General features: G+C 27.7%; 2 protein-coding genes across 2 annotated transcripts; one reads left to right on the plus strand and one right to left on the minus strand.

Annotated features, from left to right (window-relative positions):
* The first annotated feature begins 10,504 nt into the window (after positions 1 to 10,504).
* On the plus strand, positions 10,505 to 14,485 carry LOC106760688. The gene is made up of 5 exons (XM_014644123.2): positions 10,505 to 10,985; positions 12,147 to 12,411; positions 13,194 to 13,292; positions 13,469 to 13,683; positions 14,229 to 14,485. Exons 1-5 carry the CDS (start codon positions 10,579 to 10,581, stop codon positions 14,302 to 14,304), a joined length of 1,062 nt encoding a protein of 353 aa, XP_014499609.1. The 5' UTR covers positions 10,505 to 10,578; the 3' UTR covers positions 14,305 to 14,485.
* Positions 14,486 to 16,755: 2,270 nt separating this feature from the next.
* Positions 16,756 to 18,220, minus strand: LOC106764235 (probable galacturonosyltransferase-like 10). The gene has a single exon (XM_014648491.2). The coding sequence runs from the start codon at positions 18,038 to 18,040 to the stop codon at positions 16,931 to 16,933; it is 1,110 nt and encodes a 369-aa protein (XP_014503977.1). The 5' UTR covers positions 18,041 to 18,220; the 3' UTR covers positions 16,756 to 16,930.
* Positions 18,221 to 21,928: the final 3,708 nt, after the last annotated feature.

Here is a 21,928-nt window from a genome sequence, read left to right on the forward strand (position 1 = left end):
ATTGTGGTGATTGTGGCAGTGATTCATTCAACCTAGTATATATATTTAAAGACTTAAAAAATATTAGTATACACCAATAAAAAAAAAGTAATGAAAACAACTAAGGACAATTACCTCCTTTACAATTTCTTTTGCTAATCTAATTGGTGAAAGGATAAAATTTCTAAGAACATACCAATTGTCTTAACCTCTTGAGTGGGCACAGGGACTCGAGCAATAGCCTCTCAAACGTCTACAACCACCACTCTCATCATATTAGTTGTAATGATTTCATGGTGTATGGTTAAATCCAATGTATACATTTTACCTAAGGTAACCAAATAATATGTGTAAAATAGGTCAAAGAATATAATTAAACAAACAAGTACATGTCATACAATATAATTAAACAAATTACCCACCAAACACTTGATGACATCATCATTAAATAGCTCATAGTTCACATAAACAGTGGGAGAAACCTCTTTAGGGAAAACATCACAATTCCCCTTTGTGCTTATACAAATAGGAGAAGATTGTTCAGAGGGATTCCTAGGCTAGCCTAAGGGAGAAACTAACTATGCTCGCACGTCTGCTAACAATTGCACTAGCATACCACAATACTCAATCTTAATCTCGTTCGTCTTCTCTCTCATCTCTTGTCTGATTTATTCTCTGGTAGATATGAGGACTTCCTCAATGACATGGACTTTACAGTGATGAGTTGATAAGGGACCAAAGAAATGACGAATGCATCATTGGAAAATATTTGGTAGGAGTGGTAATGCGGGCTGGTCCGTCTCATTTTGACTCGTCTCGCATTTGGCCAGTGAAAAAGTAGGTCAAATTGATTTTCCTCACATAAGAAATGTGGGCTAATTTTTCCTACCTATCCTGCATAATGTTTGGCCTCGGGCCGACTTACAGCGTGCATAAAAAACTATTTGTTTTGTAATTTTTTTTCTTTTATAAAATACTAGGGTACAAGATTTTAATAACTTCATTTTTATCTAATTAAATTAGTAAAAATAATAATTTCTATAACTCATTTCTTAAAATAAGTAACAATCATAATTTTATAATTTATACTTTTTAAGTACAAGCCTATTGAAAATATAAATAAAGGAAAAAAGTGAATGAGGAAATTACTTTTGAATGAACTCGACACGAATGAGCAAACTACTTTTGGATGAACTAGAGAAAAAAATATGAATGAGCAAGTTGCTTAAAAGAAACACACATGATATGTTGTGTTGGTACTACCAAATTATAGAAAATTAAATCAATGAGGGTTAGTCAAATGTTGGCATGCGTAGGCTGAGGTTATGTGGGACGAACCTAAGCGGACTAACAAACTAAAATACCGAGTATGTCGTATACTTTTTCTTGTAGACCTGTGGGTTGACCTGTCCCACATTACTATCCTTAATATTTTGGTTCCTTTAATAAAATGTTTTTTTCTTATTAAGAATGTGCATGACACTTGAATGTTGGTTGTTAACTCAAGCTATCTCTTTGCTTGGATTTAAAGGTTCTTTTATGTTTNANCATTAAATTGGACAAAGAGGTTTGTTGCAATGTTTTGAAATAGTGGATTTAAAGGTTCTTTTATGCTTCAACATTAAATTGGACAAAGAGGTTTGTTGCAATGTTTTGAAATAGGTTTTACTTTTTGTTTCAACTTCCATTTGATGACTTAAACCATGAGATATGGTCTACTTTACAACTAACACTTGCCATTAAAGTTCTAATTAATTACTTGATGTGGTTATTTTAGCAAAATCTTTCTTTCTTACCAGGAACGTGCATATCAATTAAATGTTAATTAATTGCTCAAGTGATCTTTTTATTGGACTCTCAAAGTTCTTCATGGCTTAGGTATTGTAATGGACAAAGAGACTTTACTACAATGTTTTGAATTAGTTTTAACTCTTAAATTTTCATTTAGTCACTTCATAATTTACTTTATAACTCACATTAGGTAATAAATTTATGATTAGTTGCTTAAGCGGTGAATCCTTACATAGTTACTCTCTGTTACTTGATTGAGATTATAGTAGTTAAGCCATATTTTTTTTTAAAAAAAAAAAATTCTCTTTCTAAAAGAAAAACTATGTTAAAATAGAAATATAATAATATTATTGAAAATTATATTTAAAATTACATTCTATTCGAGAAAAATTAACGCATCAAATATGATTGTTATTCAAATTTATTTTAAATTGATACTAATAATAAGATCTTATAATTATTAAATATTTTACGTTTTATTGTCTTTGATGGGATATGTGCGTTAATCTAAACAAATAAATTAATTATACATAGTTTTACATTATTACTTCTATTGTAACTTTGTTTTGTCTGTGTTTATTTTAGTAATATTGATGAATATATATTAACACATTTAGATGAGACACATATATTTAGATTTTGGTAAATTTATCTCTCCTTTTTGGAAAAAACAAAACCCATATGTTTGGTAATTATTTTATATGATGTATATTTATTTATATACATGCATTCTTATTTAGTGCTTCTATATTTGATCTGAAGTGACAATATTGTTTGATTGTTACATATATAACATCTAAATAAATTATTTCCAAAACCAAAAGTCATTAAATAAAATTGAAACTTAGGACAACTTAAGCAAATAAGCTTTGAATTACAATTTACTCTTAATATACAATCTATTAGTTTTTGACACTTTTAATATGTTTGGACAAATTTCTCTAACATAGAAAGGAAAAAAAGAAGAAAATAATTATAAGTCTTTTAACATATGTTTAGTTTATTATGTTTTCGGAAATCACAACATTTTCTTAAAGAAAGAAAAGTTAATGCAAAGTCTAGTCAATTCAAAGAATGACTGAAAGATAAGATTTAAGAAGGAAACTTGGTTTAAATTACTTCACATATCACATCCTAATGAAGTTTTCTTTTTACATTTTTCCTATTCTAATTTCTCATGAAAGACCTTTTCATGTAAAACAAAAAGGATTTGTCTTATTTAGAGATAATAGAGTTAAAAATACACACAAGGTTACTTGCCACTTTATCTGAAGTTTATATTGTTTTAATTTTTTTTTCTTTAAAAATTTATATAAAAAACCAATATGAAATTCAACTTAAAACTTTAAAATAGTAGATTTATAAGTTTTATTTCTTATACGTAGTTCAATTTTATTTTTTTTTTTACTTTTATTGATCACTTAGACTCATTTAAATTTTTTATTTTTTACATTTGAATAGGTATTTTTTAAAATATTTAAACTTATTGGTTGATTCTTTTCTAAAACAAAGATTAGACTCATGTGCATACAAATTTTAATCTTGACATATTAAAAGTAAATTTACTTTTACGAACGAATAAAAAAAGTGGAATGAAATTTTGAAATTTTCAGATGTGTGTTTAGCAAAAGGGGGTGCATTTAACAAAAGCCCCGTAAACTACTAGTAGCTAGGGCCAGGTTCACCCAAACATATGAACAGTGCAATCAAGTTTGTGCTAATTTAAAAAAAAAAAATCTAATTTTTTCGTCAATTTAGCCTCAGTCTACATTAAATCAAGTAAATGAGTGTTGTGATTGACACTAATATTTAAAAGATAAAACAAAAACAATTTTTAGAGTGTTATGTGTTTCTTACATAGCTTTATTTTCTGAATTTGATAAAAAAAAAATCCATTTTTTCTATTACTCGATCCTTGACTACATATTGTATTTTATTTCCACCTATGTTATAATCAGATTAAGACCCTCTTATATTTTAATCATTACAAATTCTACGGTGAAGAAAATAAAATTTAGACCCAAAAGCCTAGATAAGAAGATATTTCTTGAATCTATATATTGTTTGTTTGTAAAGATATTTTATTGTATTTTAACTTAATTTTCTCTTCAGCATCTTAAATTTAGAACGAATCTTGCTTTAGTCTTTTAAGTTCTTACTTAGAAATAGTTTTAAAAGGTTGTAGCTTCTTCTTTTCTTTTAAATATTTTAAAAGATTTGTTCTTTAAGATTTTAAACAATTATTTCAGTTTCTTAAATTTAGTGTTTAGAGTTTATAGATATAATACTTGCAATTTAAGAAATTAAAAATAAAAATTATATTAGTCTCAAATTTCATATATAATGATTTTGTTCTTATCATATTAATTTATTGATTAATGTAAAGGTTTAAAAAATATAATATTTTAAAATTGATAATATCTTTAAAATTGTGTGATTATTTTGATATAAATAGAAATTTTATAAAAAAGTTTCATTACTTTAAATTACATTATCACTTTTCTAAAGTTTTTTATCTTTTATCTATTCTTTTTTATTCTTTTTTCATCTATTTAAATTTATGAAATTTATGATCATCAAAAGGTTTATTAAGTGAGAATTAGCTTAAAGAGTGCCAAATTAACTAATCCAAAGCATAAAAAGGGAGATTCTAAGTGTTGAGATAACGTGAGGTGCCATTTAGACAATGGCTTCTCTGATTTGGTTGTCGTTGGACAAAAGTTCTTCTCACTAGAGGACACTAGAGAGCTCGCTAACTTGGTGTTGTTTGGCACTAACCAAGGCCATTGGGTACCATAAGATTGAATAAAAACATGAGAGTTCCAGGGGTGCTCTCAATGCGACCATTGGGCTCATTAGGCATTGAGGTTAATGTTAGGTTCCACTTAGCTAGCGCTAGGTGTTACTCTTCAAGGATTTATCTGGCTGAAATGCGTTGGGTGACAATGATATGGATTTCCAAGGAGAAAATCCTTTTGAATTATGTTTTTTAGGGTATGCATTAAAGTAAGAATTCAAAATGGAATTATCCTAACACTCTAGTAATCATAGAGATGATGAATTAGGTGGTGAAAGTAGCAAAAAGTACTTGCCTAAAAATAAATTTGGAGTTCTCATGACAGAAAAATGACTAACCTTATGAGAAGAGGATATCCATTACAAGAGCATAATTTCCAAATAGTTCAACATCAATGCATTTATCTGAATGAATAAGTTTAGAATAGTCTTTATTGATGTGACTTGTGTTTTAAATTGTTTCTATTACTTAGTATGTCAATGCAACATGTTTAAATGATACATAATCTTACTTTATACTAACTTACTATCATATGTTTGGTTGATTTTCTTCTATTTTTTTTCTTTTACAATGATAATCTTTTTAATAGTCTTTTACAATGATAATCTTTTTAATAGTCTTTTACAATGATAATCTTTTTAATAGTATGAACAAATGAAGAGGTAGGTAGTAAAGTATTTTTGAAAAGAAATATGAATGCAATTGTTTAATTATGTCTACTAAATAAAATTAAGTGTGATATAAAAAGAAATTCAACATAACTATTAATTTTAATAATAAAAATAACAACATTACAATCTTAATAATAATATGGTGAGACTTACTTGAAAAGAAATATAAATATAAAAATTATAACCTACTTTTTACAAAAATTACTTTAACTTTATTTAAAGTTTATGATTAAATTAAAATTACCATACATTTTATAAAATAAAAGTAATTATTTTCAAATCTCACCGTTTTCTCTTCTTGATCCCTTTTACTTTATAACAAAAAAATCAAATAAAGATTAACTTATATAATATTAAAAGGAACTTTTTTTTGCTATTGAAAGCTAAATTTCCATTAACAAGCTTGATTACTTTCTTGAAGAATAAAACTCTAAACACGATTAAGTTCATAAATTATCATATCTATTAACATTCATCATAAGTAACATAACATTCACAGTTATAATCAAATATGTGTTTCTCTAAAAACATATCTCACAAGAAATACACAAAATTAATCACTATAAGTGTCGAAGTATATAAAACTAATTGATTAAGAAATTAGATATAAAATACTTTCCAAGTTTAAATCAACTTTTCATAACAATGGACAAGATTAAAGGAGATCGATATCACAAACATTCCACTATGTTAAATTTTGTTCTTCTAATCATGTTATAAAATTTATAATTACATTGATAATCAACTACTTACAATTATTTAGTTGAAAACACTATGAACGGTAACACATGAACTTATTGTCCCATCATGTTATATTTTATCATAACACTGTCGAATGTGCTCAAATTAAAGTCTAATTACAACTTTTTAGTGGGCCTAACAGCTTGCTGCACAACCGTAAAATATACGATAATGAAATTGGAAGTATGTAAATTATGAAAAAGAAACCAATGCAGATTTATAAGTTTCAAAGTCTATTATATGATAAAGTATTTTTAATTAATTTTTTATTGAATATTTAAAATACATATTTTTAATTAAATTTTTATATTAAGTAATTAATGTGATTATTATTTTATTTTTTATATTAATTACTTATTTGTATGAGTTAAAAATGTGAGATTTTATATTTAAGTTAAAGTAAAACTTATATTTTTTTTATTAAAAATATGTTGGATATATAATAAAACTATCACGTTATATTGTCACCACGATGATTGTCTATATTGTTATTGTAAAAAAAAATCATATATTATCCAAAACATTCTAATAAAAATAATAAATATTATTTATATATTAACAAAGTATCATTTTGTATTAGAGACACAATTTTATATTTAATAAAAATGCAATTGAAAATTATAAATATTTAATAAAAAAATTAATACATACTCAATTATAAATAATTAAAGTTATAAAAATCTTAAAACTTAATCAAGTTTTTTTTTTAAATATATATTAGTTTTTTTTTTTTTTATGAAATGTTGTTTTAAGCTTCCTATAGGGTAGTTTATATAAATAACTAAGTAAGGGAATTTTAACACTTATCCAAAATTTATTACATTTAATGGATATTAATTTTTTAAATTTTAATGAAGAAAATTTTATAAAGTGAATTTTAAATTTAATTTAATCTTATATAAAATGATGTTTATACTCTATAAATAAATTTATTTTATATGTGAGATATTTAACAAGAATTTAAGTCGTCTATTTTTTTTTCATAAACATTACTTTAAGAATTTAATTAAGTATAGAATAAAAAACAATTATGAACTTTTAGTTTTAACAGCTATATTAATGTTACCTAATTGACCTGTAATTTTTGAAAAGGAAATAAAACAAACTTTTTGGCTGAAATTGTCATTTAGGTCAAATCACGAGGGATGGTTCCCATGGAAGAAGAGTCGCATATTAAAATCTAGCACATGAAATTATATTATTATTATTATTATAGAAACGTATCATCTTGTATTATTATAACCAATTTTTTTTTTCTAAACAACTAAACCAGAAATGTCTTTTAATAATAAAATATTAAATTGAGTTATTTAATTAAATAATTAGTACAAAATTAATAAAAATAGTTGTAAGATAATAGAGAACCTTAACGAATTTTATAAATTTTCTTAACTAATTATTTTCGAAAAGATTAAAATTTTTATTTAACCAGTTTTCAAAAACCAAAAATTTATTTAATTAGTTTTCGAAATTTAGTTAATAACAGCTTTTAAAATCGATTGAAGTTTTAATAGTTTTTAAAATCTATAAAAGTTTTAATCAACTTTGAAAGCCGATTGATTTTTAATAGAAAAATAGAGTTAAAATTTTGGAAATACCGGAAAAAAAAGAAAAATATAAGATTATTATTAAAAAAATATTAAATCGAGTTATATAATTAAATTATTATTAAAAAATTAATAAAAATAGTTGTAAGATAATATGGAACCTTAACGATTCTTTACAAAATTGATTAAGAAATTTTTTTAATTAATTTTGGAAAATCGGTTAAAGAATTTATTTAACCAGTTTTCATTTAAGAAATCTATTTAATTAGTTTTTGAAATTTAATAAAGAATATTAATAATAAAATATTAAATTGAGTTATTTAATTAAATTATTATTAGAAAATTATTAAAAATAGTTGTATGATAATATGGAATCTTAACATTTTTTTTTTAAATTTGGTTAAGAAATTTTCTTAATTAATTTTTGAAAATGGATTAAAGAATTTATTTAACTAATTTTTTAAAATCAATTAAGAAATTCATTTAGTTAATTTTCGAGATTTATATTTTTTTTCTAGCACTTTGTCTCATAAGGTATAATTTATTGAAAAGTGTACGATTACCAAAAAGATTCAAGTGGGATTTAAATATTTTAACTTTTATTAAATTTTAATTAATAAACAGTTTTCTCATGATATAATTGTGACTTAAATCTTGGGATTAATGAAATAAAAATAAGAGTTAATTGTAGACATTGAAAAAACCGTAATAATAAGTTTGAATAATTTAGTTAATTTTAAGAAAAATGTTAAAATTGTATAAATTAAATTTACTATTTATTAAAAATTAAAATGGTTTTATTTTATTTGTGATGTTTGGAGGGAAGAATGAATATAAGCCACAATTTGAGATTCGAAAAGTGGTCCATTTTGAAGTATTTAATGAATTTTATTGGTGTTTGGAATTTGAAAGGGACCTACTTTAGATGCATACTTCTTGTTTCCTTTTAATGTCATTTCATTTTCATTTTAGATATACCCTCTTTTTTTCAATCATTCAACCCTTGAAAATTTAGTATTCAATTTCATGATTATCATACATAACTAACATTTTCCTTCTTTTTTAAAAAATAAAATAAAATTGGTGTTTAATTTCCTTTTATCCCAAAAGTGATATAAAATGTCTAATAGATATTATTATAATAGATATTATAAACTAATAAATTCCAACAAAATATTATATTTATGTTAGAATATCAATCAAAACAATAAAGAACAATCAAACTTCTATCATACAATAAATTATCGTTAATTATATTAAAATCAGTTAAGATTAGTATAAAAACCATAACTTTAATTGATATTAAAGATAATGTAAATGAAATAATAGTATATATTTTTTTAGTTATAGAACGTTTTTTTTTTTTTTTTATTTCTTATAAGAACGAAGATAAAGAAATAGTAATAATAAATATTCACGAAACCATATAACTTCTGTCAGTTATTTTATTAATTTGTAATGTTTTTAATTTCATTCTTTATTAAATTAAAATATTCTTCTTTATACAATTAATATCTAATAACAGATATATCTTTAATCACAAATTTAGTTTAATAAATTAACTAATAAAATATAATAATCTTAACACATTTAATTATTTATTATATATATATATATATATATATATATATATATATATAATTTAAAATGCTAATATTAAAATCGCATATAATTTCTTTATAAACATTTTTTAGTTTTTTCCTATAGAACTTTATATGTCCAAAATTTCTGAGTAATATAATATTATTTTGTTTCTACTTTTACATGAATTAGCATAATTTATTTGGATTAATAGTTTATTTCATCTTATTAATTTTACTTAAGATTTCAATTTTGCCATACTATTTTTAAATTCATGCAAATAGGTTTGTTTAGTTTTTCACATAAAATTAAATTGACGAAAACGCTTACTAGGAAAGTATTATTTGAAATTGTGTGACAAGTTAATAATATTTATGATTATTGTGTTTTATTAATTTAGTAAAATAAATTAAAATATTATACTTTTGAAAAAATTATAATTTACTTAAAAATTTAAAAATGATTATATTTAAATTATTTTAAAATCAATTTTACAAAATAGACTATTATAATTTTTCAATTTCTATGTACTTTTTTGGTTAATTTTTTTGGGTTGGATGTTGTAGTTTGGGGTTGGGAAGGCAAGAAAGAGCAACATCAGAAGATTCTTCTTCTCAAATTTAGAACAATCAGTGTAAAAAGGGCAATCTGTAATTATGTCAAATATCAGGGGCACCTTGCAATAATGGAGAACATTTTATTCTATTTCATATTATAATGAAAAATTACACAAAAACTTATTTGTTTAGCAAACAACGGAAAGCAAAAAATATTATAAATGAAAACTAATAAATAATATCAAAAAGTATGAAATTGTATAAAAATTATAGAACAATTTTTTTTTTTGTGTATAACACTTTTAATAAAACAACAAATTATACTCTTTTTATTTTGTTATTTTTTAAAATGCTATTTTCTTAATAATTTTGAATTAGTTCAAATTTTATTGAAATTGAATTCACTGATACTATTTTCTTTCATTAACACAAAACGAATCAAAACAAACATTAACCAATTACAGTTGCGCAAGCAAAATAATAGATCATGACCAAAAATAAAATAAATAAAGTTGATAAAAAGAAAAATAAACCACAAAACTATTTTTTTTATTAATACATGTTTCTAATTAATATGTTAAACTATTTGTTTATAGAATAATTTGTTTTAAAAATGTTAAAATTAACAATTCAAAGAAACAATAAAAAAAAATCTTATTTCAAAGAAATAATGAATAATTCTGCCAGAGATAATTTCGAAGATTAAATTGGTACATACTAGTTAATTAGTTTCTTAAAATCAGTAATGGACGATTGCAAATCCGGTTTTAGAGCGGTTGAATCGAACCGAATCGAACCGTTTGGTAGAGTAGGCAAATAATAACAGACCAGAACAGAAGATCACTCTGTGAATAAAATCGCAAATAGAACGAAAGATAAGCTGGCTTTACCTCACCCGCCTGTAGCACGATTCCATGGCACTCTCCTTTCGGCCCGTCATCCACCCCCGCGTCACCGACCGGTCACTCTTTCAGTTTCTCCCTCCCAAGCCTCCTCCTATTCCGCCACCGTCCGTTCACCTCCTTCCGCTCACACGCCGCCGCCGCTTCCTCCTCTACTGCGTCGTTGACGGCTTCTCTGACGACGCCGTATCCACGCGCAACTTCAACCGCGGATTCACCGTCATCGCTGCCATGCTCAGCCGCGTCGAGCCCCTCGATAACTCCGCCATCTCCAAGGGCGTGTCCTCCGCTGCGCGCGACTCCATGAAGCAGACCATCTCCACCATGCTCGGCCTCCTCCCCTCCGACCACTTCGCCGTAACCGTCACCGTCTCCAAACACCCCCTCCACCGCCTCCTCTTCTCCTCCATCGTCACCGGGTAACGAACGAACAACAACTATCTTCTCTAATTAATTTGTTTGAGATTTCTTTTCTCGTTCAATTCAATTGCCACTCTAGTACCAATTTCGTGGCCAAATCTGTTCAAGTATAAAATTGTTGTTATCGATTAATTTCTCCCTAAACATTCGTAGACCTAGAACACAAGTTAAATGAATTTAACTTTTCTCGTGAGCTAACTAGCTAAACTCAACTTAGATATTTCATCTTTCAAAGAAGTTTGATTAGCGAGACTTTGTAATTGACATGTACATGAATTGATTTTAGATTACGAGATAGAAGCTTAATTCATTTTATGGATTTCATGTTTGAGCACTTGTAAGAGAAAAAAATAAGAAGGTAAAGTTAATTGAACCGTTCTTGTGAGCTAACAAGGCTAAATCAACTTGCTTACTTCATGTTCAAAGAAGTTAGAAGTGAGAAATCTTGTAAACGACAGTTGCACGAATTGATTTTAGGTTACAAGAGAACAAATATCATTTTATGATGTACCTCATAAAATAAGAAGGTAACATGAACTGAACTACTTCTCTTATATCATCACGAGCTTAATTCATTAGCTCACGGAAGGTTCAATTCAATTTAGTTTCTTGTGTGTGTTTTTTCTTCTCTAAGTCTTTGTTTTGTTTGGAAAAAATAGTTTATAAGCACTTATGAAGGAAAGGGGAAAACGAATTTAGTTAAATTTCTTTATAAATTGAGTTTCTTGCATAAAAAAAACTGGGGAAGATCAATGCATACCTTTTTTTGTTATTCTATAAGTGGTTATGGAGACTTATATTAAGACAAAAATTTATACTTTTCCTAGAATTTAAAATGAAATTATGCACCTTGAATTTTGGAGAAGTTAGGTAAGAGAATTTTTGTAGAAGTTAAAGTGGCCAAATTGATTTCGACTCATGGGAAAAGCTTCGTTAATTTTGTTTTGTTCTTTTCCCCTTCTAAGTACCTTGTAAGAAGTTTATCCGCCAACATTCAAAACAGTGACACAATGAAAAAATGTATGATAAATTTAGTTATTATGCTTTTAAAGATAATTTCACGGTGAAAATGTGATTTTGGGAGGGGCAATCACTTGATAGTTTATGTGCTAGATTGAAGGATTTTGTTTTCATTGAACTTTTATTCTCTTCCTTGTTAGGTATACTCTGTGGAATGCAGAGTACAGGATGTCTCTGGCAAGGAATCTGGATATATCTGTTACCAGGGATGAGGGGTCGGATGGTGGAACACATTCGGGGGTTTTGGAGGTGAAGGATGGAGCAAAAACAGAGGGTAATGAGAAAATGGAGGTTGTTAATCATTTTGAAAATTGCAGCGGTAGCCTGAAAGAGTTTGGTGATTTGCCTCCTCAAGCTTTGAGTTACATCCAGCAGTTGCAGTCTGAGTTGACAAGTGTGACAAAGGTAGCCCTTTTTCTTTTTCTTTAGTCCAATTTTCTAAACACAATGATTGTTGATTAGCTGCATTTATAAATGTTTTCTTCTTATGTGTGCGCCTGGTAACTTGGATTTTGAGTTGGAGTATTTGGAATTTGGAACAAGGATCTCATATTGATGAATGAACTATTATTTAGAACATGTAAAATATCTTCTTCTGTTCCTGCCAAATATACGTGTACATAATGGTAACATAATGGTTTCTGTTGATAGTCACTTTTGTTTTGGATGGGGGATTCTAGAGGGGAAGGGAAGGAGATAATTTTTCATTTTTAAGTTGAGAGAATTATGAAATGATGATGGTTTAAATTGAATAATGAATGAACTTGTTTTGTCATTTTTTTATAAAATTTCGCAATCAAGGGGGAATTTAACGTAAAAATGAAGAAAAACTTGCTTCCTACGCCTCTGCTCTAAAATCCTCCATCCAAATAAGCCCTAAGTATAGTGAGACTTGCTTCAAGTACCTCGAGAGTTATTAAGGTAAGACAATAATACAAAGGAAATTTCTTTCAGCAAGAATTAAAAGGAATGCTTCTTTTGGCTTTTGAAGGCTTACAATGGCATAGTCTAATTAATGGGTAAGAAGGCACTGCTCCCTTTGTGGTAGTCTAAGGATTGGCTTTACTTTCAGTCTCTTTAGTCCGTGCTCCAAATGGACGGAAGAAGTGTTTTATAACTCTGGGGCCATTTAAAAGGAAAGCTCAAAGAATGAAAGTTGACGTAGATATGTTGCCTTTTGTTTTCAGGAGCTGAATGCCCAAAAGAAGGAAATGATGCAATTAGAACATGAGAAGGGAAAGTGGAACGATTTGTTGGAATATCTTCGGTCTCTAGATCCTGATATGGTAATGTCTCGCTGCTGGTATTTATTTTGTATTTCCATGCAATTGAAAGTTTTTATGAAGTCCCTTCCCTCCTCTCTCTCTCTCTCTCTCTCTCTCTCTCTCCCTTGTTTCCATTAATTTTGGCACTGTCACGTGTTTCACTTTATGAATCTTGTGCTGTGTAACTTGTGTGGCAGGTGAATGAAATGGCTCTGCCTTCATCAGCAGAAGTGGAGGATATAATTAACCAACTTGTTCGGAGCATATTGAGAAGATATTTTGGAGATGATGCTAGCTCTAATGTAACGGAAAAATCAGTTGAAGGAAACATGGACAATCACTCAGACAGTAGTGAGGAGTTTAGTGTCACGTTAAATGCTTCTCGGGATTACCTAGCAAAGTTGCTTTTCTGGTTAGTACATTTTATTTTCATTGTCCTTTTTAAACTGTTAGCGTAAATTCGAGCATTCGTATTCTAAAATTAATTACATACATTAATGTTATCAAAACTGGATTATCCATTGAACCGGTGAAAACACCACATTCACATTTCAAATAAGATTCGAATCAATAATAAATAAATGATCTTTTAAATATTATTAATAAACTAATATAAAATTTAGAAAAATGTTAGATGAAAGCATAAAAGGGTCAAAGTACTGTCCTACAATTTTAAAAAACCTGGTTCAAAACCATTTCTTTTACTGGTTTTTGACCATTGTTTTTTCAACCCTATGAATTGGTGACTTTAGCCTAAACTGGTTGAACGGGCCTGTTTGACCCAATTTATGAACAATGATATGCATGATTCTTAAAGTTTGACCCAATTTATGAACAATGATATGCATGATTCTTAAAATCGTCCATACATTTTGTGAGCACATAACTTTTCTTAATGAGTGGAGCCTATTATGTGTTTTTGTGTGTAATGATCTGGAGATTTGTTTATGTTGGCAGGTGCATGTTATTGGGTCACCACTTGAGAGGGTTGGAGAATAGACTGCATCTGAGTTGTGTCGTTGGACTGTTGTAGAGAAGTTCATAGACATGTATATTCTTTTCTTCCTCTTTTTCTATTTATATCCCTTCTCCCTTCTCATAATTATTTTTTTTTTCCGTTCAATGAAAAAGTCTTAGTGTCAAATGAATATTCTCCTTGCTCCTGGCTCTCTTTCTCTTGATTGTGAATACTCATTTATGGGTCTTAGTCTATACTTAGGTTGTATGAAGTGATTAATATTTTTTAAATAATTAATATTAGATTAAGTTAAACTGATCTAAATCATTGATGTAAAGAATGAATAGTGAGGTTTCATCACAAATATAAGGCAATAATAATACAAATTATACAAGAAAGTTAAAATTACTTTTAATATAACTCATTTCCCCGTAAAATTTTTTATTTAAAAGATTAAAGTATTTTTTTCAATATTAAAAAACCTGAAAAATGGTTTTAAATTTGGAGTATCTAAATCAAAATCACAACTACAATTATAAATAAACATTTTCCAAATGTAGCACGTGATAATTAAACATTTTCCAAATGTAGCACGTGATGTGAATTTGGTTTGGCCAATGTTGTTTAGCTTTTGTTATGTGGAAGCAGACACATTAGCCAGCAAGACATTGTTCCTATATTCTATGTTTTCACATGTGCCATACTTATTAATTGGAGGGTCCTATTGTCATATAATCATAATTCTTCTTCTCATTTATATCTTCTCTTTTCTCTATGACTTACAGCTAAGTAATAACTACCATCTTTTCTGTTAGACAAAACGATTGTCACCCACAATAAAATAAATATCTTTTTTTCAGTAACATCGACCAATAATTTACACCAACATCCTCTTATAATACTTTTACAATTTAATTACATTTTAACTTTTATATTTTAGGTAATATTTCTCACATTTTGTCTTTATCAAAATATTAAATTTTACAGAAATATTACATTAAATACGATAATTTAATTTACAGATATAATGCTTAATATTATTTAAAGGTGTTTTTGTGGTGGTCTCGACAAACTATAGTGTAATGATAACGAATGATGGGACTCAACTTTAACTATTTTTTCCCATTTAAACCTTTATAATTACCGAGATTCCTGTTATTTTGCATTCATTTAAATAATTTCGAAATAATTCTTTAACAAACATTCTAATCAATTATTTAATCATGGAATTATACTCTTTGTATTAAGAACATGAACTTAATCAACTAATCATCTTAAATATATTCTTAACTTTTAAAATCATTAGGTGAATTGTTTTGAAGTCGTTTCCCATTTATTCATTTTCATAATTTTCTTTTAAATTTGTTGATTTTAATAATTTGGAAAAAAATGCACTATGTTGATAAAATGGATAAATTTCAAAAAAATTATAAAAATAAATATTTGTCTTAACTTAGTACAATTTTATTATAAAAAAATCGTGTCAATTTGATACGAATGTATCATAATATAAATTGAGTAAAAAAGTTATACCAAGTTAACTTGTTTATTTTCATAATTTTTTAAAATTTGTCTATTTTAGTAATTTTGGAAAAATAATTACATCTCCTTGACATTTTTATCTAGTATTCTTTAATTAATATTTAAATTAAAAAAAAAAGTGATGAAGTCATTTTAATTTATCCAAATAATAGAAGATTATATATATATATATATATATATATATATATATATATATATATATATATATATATATATATATATATATAAAAGAAGCTTGATTTACAAAATATCTTGTCTTCTAACAATTTCTTAAAACTTTTTTTCTTTTATCTAATTCTCTCCTCTTGATATTCTGTTTTTGTTCTTTTTTTTTTTCAATTATTCTCACTTCTCACTCTTTTATACTATTTATATATGGACAATTAATTTTTTTTTTCAAATAAATCATTCTCTTTCAAATTGAATAAGTATTTCATTTTGAACTATTTTAATTAAAAGTTAGATGAGAATTATTTGTGAAAGAGATTTCGAGCAAATCATGTTCCTTTTAAAATACTTTTACTCATGGACAACTATATCAATGTGTTGAAGACATCAAAAAATGAATCAAATTGAAAGAGCTAAAAATAGATTGACATAAGGAGATTGAATGGGGGTGAAATGGTGAAGGGAAAGAGAATCGAAAGAAAGTGCTATCAAGACATAGAGAAAAACATGATTGTGACAGAAAAACATGAGGAAAAGTAAATTGAAACAAAGGATAAAACTAGAATGAGAAAGAAATTGTTTATAATAAAAATGAAATTTGAGAGAACGATTAATACAACATTTATTACACAACTAATGAAAATGAAATTTCAATTTTTGATGGAAAAACAACACAAGCAATTTAATAAAATTCAAGTAAAATTTTTCTCTTTATAATTTACATAATCCTTTAATGAAAATCCAATTAAAACTTCAATTTTGATTGGAAGAAAGTACATCAAATTTTGTCTAAACAGTGCTTATCAGTACCTTAACTCCTGAAAACTAAACTCAGTATATCCAATTGCATCGACATGTTCCCTGTGATATATTCTCAGTAACTACACTATTGAAAAACTATGAACAAACATTACAAAATCTGTTGATTGTTCTGTCTGTACAAAAAAAGATCAGAACAGATGAATCAGATACACCAATATAAACTCATGTGCTAAAATGGCGAATGCATTGTAGCAGCAGCAATTCTTTTATGCCGAGAAGGTATATAGAGATCGTAAGGTGCCCAGAGAAAGTCCACCGAGCAAGGCTTCTTAGCATCAAGCCTTGTCCATGGCTTCCCTTTCCCACTCCAATGCAGCAAACTGACAGAACCAGGATGCAAAGTTCTGCAACTGTTTCTAACATTATCCCCTCCAAGACCATGTTGGTTCCATCTATGGTCAATAGCCTCAACATCACCACCAAAAACCAACAAAAAAGGAGGGAGTGACCCTAACTTGTAGATCCTTCTCTCCTTTTGAATCTCCATCCACTTCTCGATCTTCCTTGTGTAATCACCCTCTCTCCACCTCAACAAGTCCATCACCATCACCCCAGTGTTGAAGTAGCAAGGCCTTTTCCCTTCAAACACCTCAGAGAACTCAGCACTGGACCAAAACTCATAGGAGAAGTATCTGGTGAAGTTTGCATGGCAATATTCAGGAGCACCAATCACCCTTGACCCTGTCAATGGAACCTTCCAAAGCTCTTGAACATCACCAACAACTATAACATCAGAGTCCAAGTATATAACCCTCTCAATGCAGGGATCAAGCAAATCAGCCAGGTAAGTTCTTGCATAGTTAAGAGGGTTGTCAAGTGCTTCCCTGATGGAAGGAGATATCAGGTTGCCAACAAGACTTTCCTCAAACACATGAACTTCAAACCTCGAGGAAGGAAAGGAGGTTTGAACAATCCTTTCAAACTCATCCCTGCTCTCCAATCTTGCATCTGATGCTATGAAGTGAAAGAACAGATTCTGAGGGCAGGAAGTGTGTTTCAACACAGAGTGCACTGCAGCAATGGACCCTCTCAAGTAGTGCCAATCAATGGTCATTGCAATATGCACAAGTGAAGGATCACATGAAGATGCCATTGGAACATTGCTTGAATCAAGCAGAGTACACTTTTTCTGGTTTCTGTATTCTGGGGCCTCTCTGAATTGCACAAAGGTATCAACTTCAACCTCAGTTTCATAACCAGCAAAAGATCTAATTCCATTGGCTGGAAACAGAAGAAAGCAAGCTGAGAACACAAGCACAAAAAATCTAGAGAGAAACATCACTATTCACTATTCACTATTCACAATTCAGCAGTACCCTTTAACAAAACGGATCGAGAAAAGAGAAACTGGAGAGAATTGGATCTGACAAAACAAGAGAAAAGGCAAAAGAGTGTGTTTTTATATACATATATAAACAAATGGAACACAAGAACTGAAACGCGTTTGTGACAGATAAACGCGTTTTCTTGTGATGTGGTGTGACAGAGTAAAATAAGTTGTACAAGGAACCTTCTTATTATGTGAGTTTCTAACATTATTACCTTTGTGTGTGTTTTGAATTATTCTATGATCGAAAAGGTGAACAAGAAAAACATCGGTTTCACCTTCGATGCTAAAACGTTTTCACTTTTTGAGTGAAAAACAAAAACCGGTTCCCACTTTCGATTCGGTTCGGTTCATAATGCATTGAAGTCAGATACCACTGTGACCACGTGCTTTGAATTTTCATCACTTTATTTATTATTTTCCAGAATTCGTATCTAATTTAATATTCTTGGTTGGATACAAGGAACATGTCTAGGTTCAGCAAATCAATGTAAGAGAATTTTCAGATTTCATTCTCCATCTTCACGTTTTTATCTCAGTTTTAAAAAAATACATTTTAATTCTAATCAATTATGAAAAACTGAGATTTGTATATGTTTATACATTCTTAGACAATATTATTTAAAATTATTTTTAGACCATACAAAACTTTAATATATTTCTTAGAGACATAAATATATATATATTGAAAATGATACTAAATATTAATGGTTTGCTTGATAATGATTTACAAATAATAAATGTTCCAAAAATAATAATTTTTAGATAGTTTTAATATTAGTATAATTTAACCTTATAAAATTAATACATTTTTGGAAGTGCTTATTGAAATTCTTTTTTTAAATAATTCATATATTAATGATAGTTTGGAGAGTAACCTTAAAAATAAAAGAAAAGAAATGTAAAGTCCTTAAATTTTTGAATTTAAACTTACAGGAATGATTGAGTGTGTTAAAATAATATATAACTTTGTCTCTCTTCATGCCAGTTTGCAATGCATGAAAACGTGTTTTATTATTTTATATTACACTTTTTCTAGAATTTAAGTTAAATTTCATAGGTTTCGTCAAATGTCAAAGCATAACAGTCAACTATGTACAATGAGAAAACCTTTGTACTTGTCTGACTGACTAATTTTATGTACATGTGCATTTCGACGTGCTGTGTGCTTGCTTTTATCAAATATTATAAAAATGTCAGTAGCTTGGAGAATATTTTTTATAATATTTTAACATTATCTACCTAATCTTAGATGATTGGTCTAAAATTAATTTATAATTAATAATAATAATTATAAATACTAACATGAATGAATAAGAGAATGACACATGAATAATGTTAAAATATTGTCAAAATATTATTATCCTAAATTAAAATAAACACTGTGATAAAAAACTGTATAAAATAACATCAATAATGTATATGCATAAAGTCATACAAGTAAATTATGTAATAATAGAAAATAAAATGTCATATAGTTAATTTATCTTTTTCACTATAGAAACATGTTCTTTGTAATAAAAATATAATTTAAATACTTATTATTATTATTATTATTATTAAAATTGTGTAGATATTTAAGTTATTTGCATATGAAAAATATATTTATGAAGCTATCATGTTTAAATCATATTTGTGAAGATATAGTTCGAATGTTTGTTAATATACATTGTCTATATTAAAAAGAATATTTCTATTAACATATATTTATGAAAAGTTGAAATGTAATGTACAAATTATTGAAAGTTATAATAATATAAAATTTCAAATTGTAAACTCAATATTTATGCGTAATAAAAGTGTTTAACTAGTATTAGAAAAATAAAATTATGAAAAAAAAAATAGTAAACAAAAGCCATAGATAAAAATGAAAAGAAATCTAAAAGTGTAATTTCATTCTTAGAATGTTTGTTGGATCTCAAAATAAAGAGGGTGAAAATATAGTTTATTCTTTAACTAATATGTTTGACAAAATTGCAGCTGCAACATGGAATTTCTGTCTAAAACTATGGTAGTAGAAAGATTAACTATCATGTTTGGTCTTAAACCATGATTAAATATTTTAACTACATGATTTCAGAAATTTAATCAAGCGATAGAATAGACTAATCTGTGTTAGACTTGGAATGAAGTTTTTCTTTTAAAATTTTATAACAAGACCCCAAACAGACTAACAACCCCACTTTCTTGAATTGAAACTATAGCTTTCTCCATTTTGATTGTTTTTGCCCACAAATAGTTCTTGTTATTAGCCAATGTTAATTTAATACAAATTGTTTCGGTTTGTGGAGTGAAGATTACGTGCATTTTACTTCGTTCATTTAATTTCTTTGCACAAGTCATTATTCATTATTTATTGTTCATTTCACTTGCGTTACCATTTGGTTAAACTTAAAAGTTACCTGCAAATAACTTTGTTTAGTCAAAAGAGTTTTCTGAATATTCTAGTCTTATATTGGTAATTGTTTTCACTTTGAATAGAGAAGAGAGGATAGACTCATTACATAAAAAATTGGTAAATTTTCGATAAGTAATTGAGTGTGAGAGCCAAATGAATCGAAAGATTCATGTTTGGTTCGGGAAGAGATCATAGACATTTTGAAATGGATGGAAAGAGAGTTTACTTTCATTACGTGATTTATTAGATAATCAAAAACAGAAAATCTGGAAAACTATTCGAAACTCAAAAGAATTACAGGAAAACGCCATTGAACAGCTCAAAAAAGCCCAGGCTCGCTTAAGGAAAGTTGAAACAGAAGCAGATTTTTTTTGGGTGAATGGCTATTCTGAGATCAAACGAGAAAAATTGAATTTAATTTATTCAAACAACTTTGGAACAATTAGAAAATTACAAAAACGAAGCCATTGATTTTGAACAACAAAGAGTTATTAATCAAGTTCGACAACGGGTTTTACAACAAGCCTTACAGGGAGTTCTAGGAACTCTATATAGTTGCTTGAACAACGAGAAACTCTAAATAGTTGTTTGAACAACGAGGAACTCTAAATAGTTGCTTGAACAACGAGCTACATTTACATATTGTTAGTGCTAATATTGGAATGTTTGGAATGATGAAATAAAAAAATAACTGATTAGGCTTTCTATTATAAAATAGAGTATAGGCATCATTTTTTTCTTATAAAAAATAAACTCAAGATATTTTCATGGTAACCATTCGTGCAAATGAAATTAGTAAAATTATCCGTGAACGCATTGAGCAATATAATACAGAAGTCAAAAGTGTAAATACAGGTATCGTACTTCAAGTAAGCGATGGTATTGCTCGTATTTATGGTCTTGATGAAGTAATGGCGGGTGAATTGNTGGAATTTGAAGAAGGTACTATAGGCATTGCTTTGAATTTGAAATCAAAAAATGTTGGTGTTGTATTAATGGGTGATGGTTTGCTGATACAAGAGGGAAGTTCAGTAAAAGCAACAGGAAGAATTGCTCAGATACCTGTAAGTGAAGCTTATTTGAGTGGTGTTATAAATGCCCTAACTAAACCAATTCACGGTCGAGGAGAAATTTCAGCTTCGAAATCTCAATTAATAGAATTTCCTGCTCCCGGTATTATTTCAAGACGTTCGGTATATGAGTCTCTCCAAACAGGACTTATTGCTATTGATTCGATGATCCCCATAGGACGGGGCCAACGAGAATTAATTATTGGAGACAAACAAACAGGTAGCAGTAGTCACAAATACAATTCTCAATCAACAGGGACAAAATGTAATGTGTTTATGTAGTTGTTGGTCAAAAAGCATCTTTTGTGGCTCAAGTGGTGACTACTTTACAAGAAAGAGGAGCAATGGAATACACTATTGTAGTAGCTGAAA

This window comes from Vigna radiata, chromosome 1 (assembly GCF_000741045.1).
Source record: "Vigna radiata var. radiata cultivar VC1973A chromosome 1, Vradiata_ver6, whole genome shotgun sequence".
NCBI classification, from domain to species: Eukaryota; Viridiplantae; Streptophyta; class Magnoliopsida; order Fabales; family Fabaceae; genus Vigna; species Vigna radiata.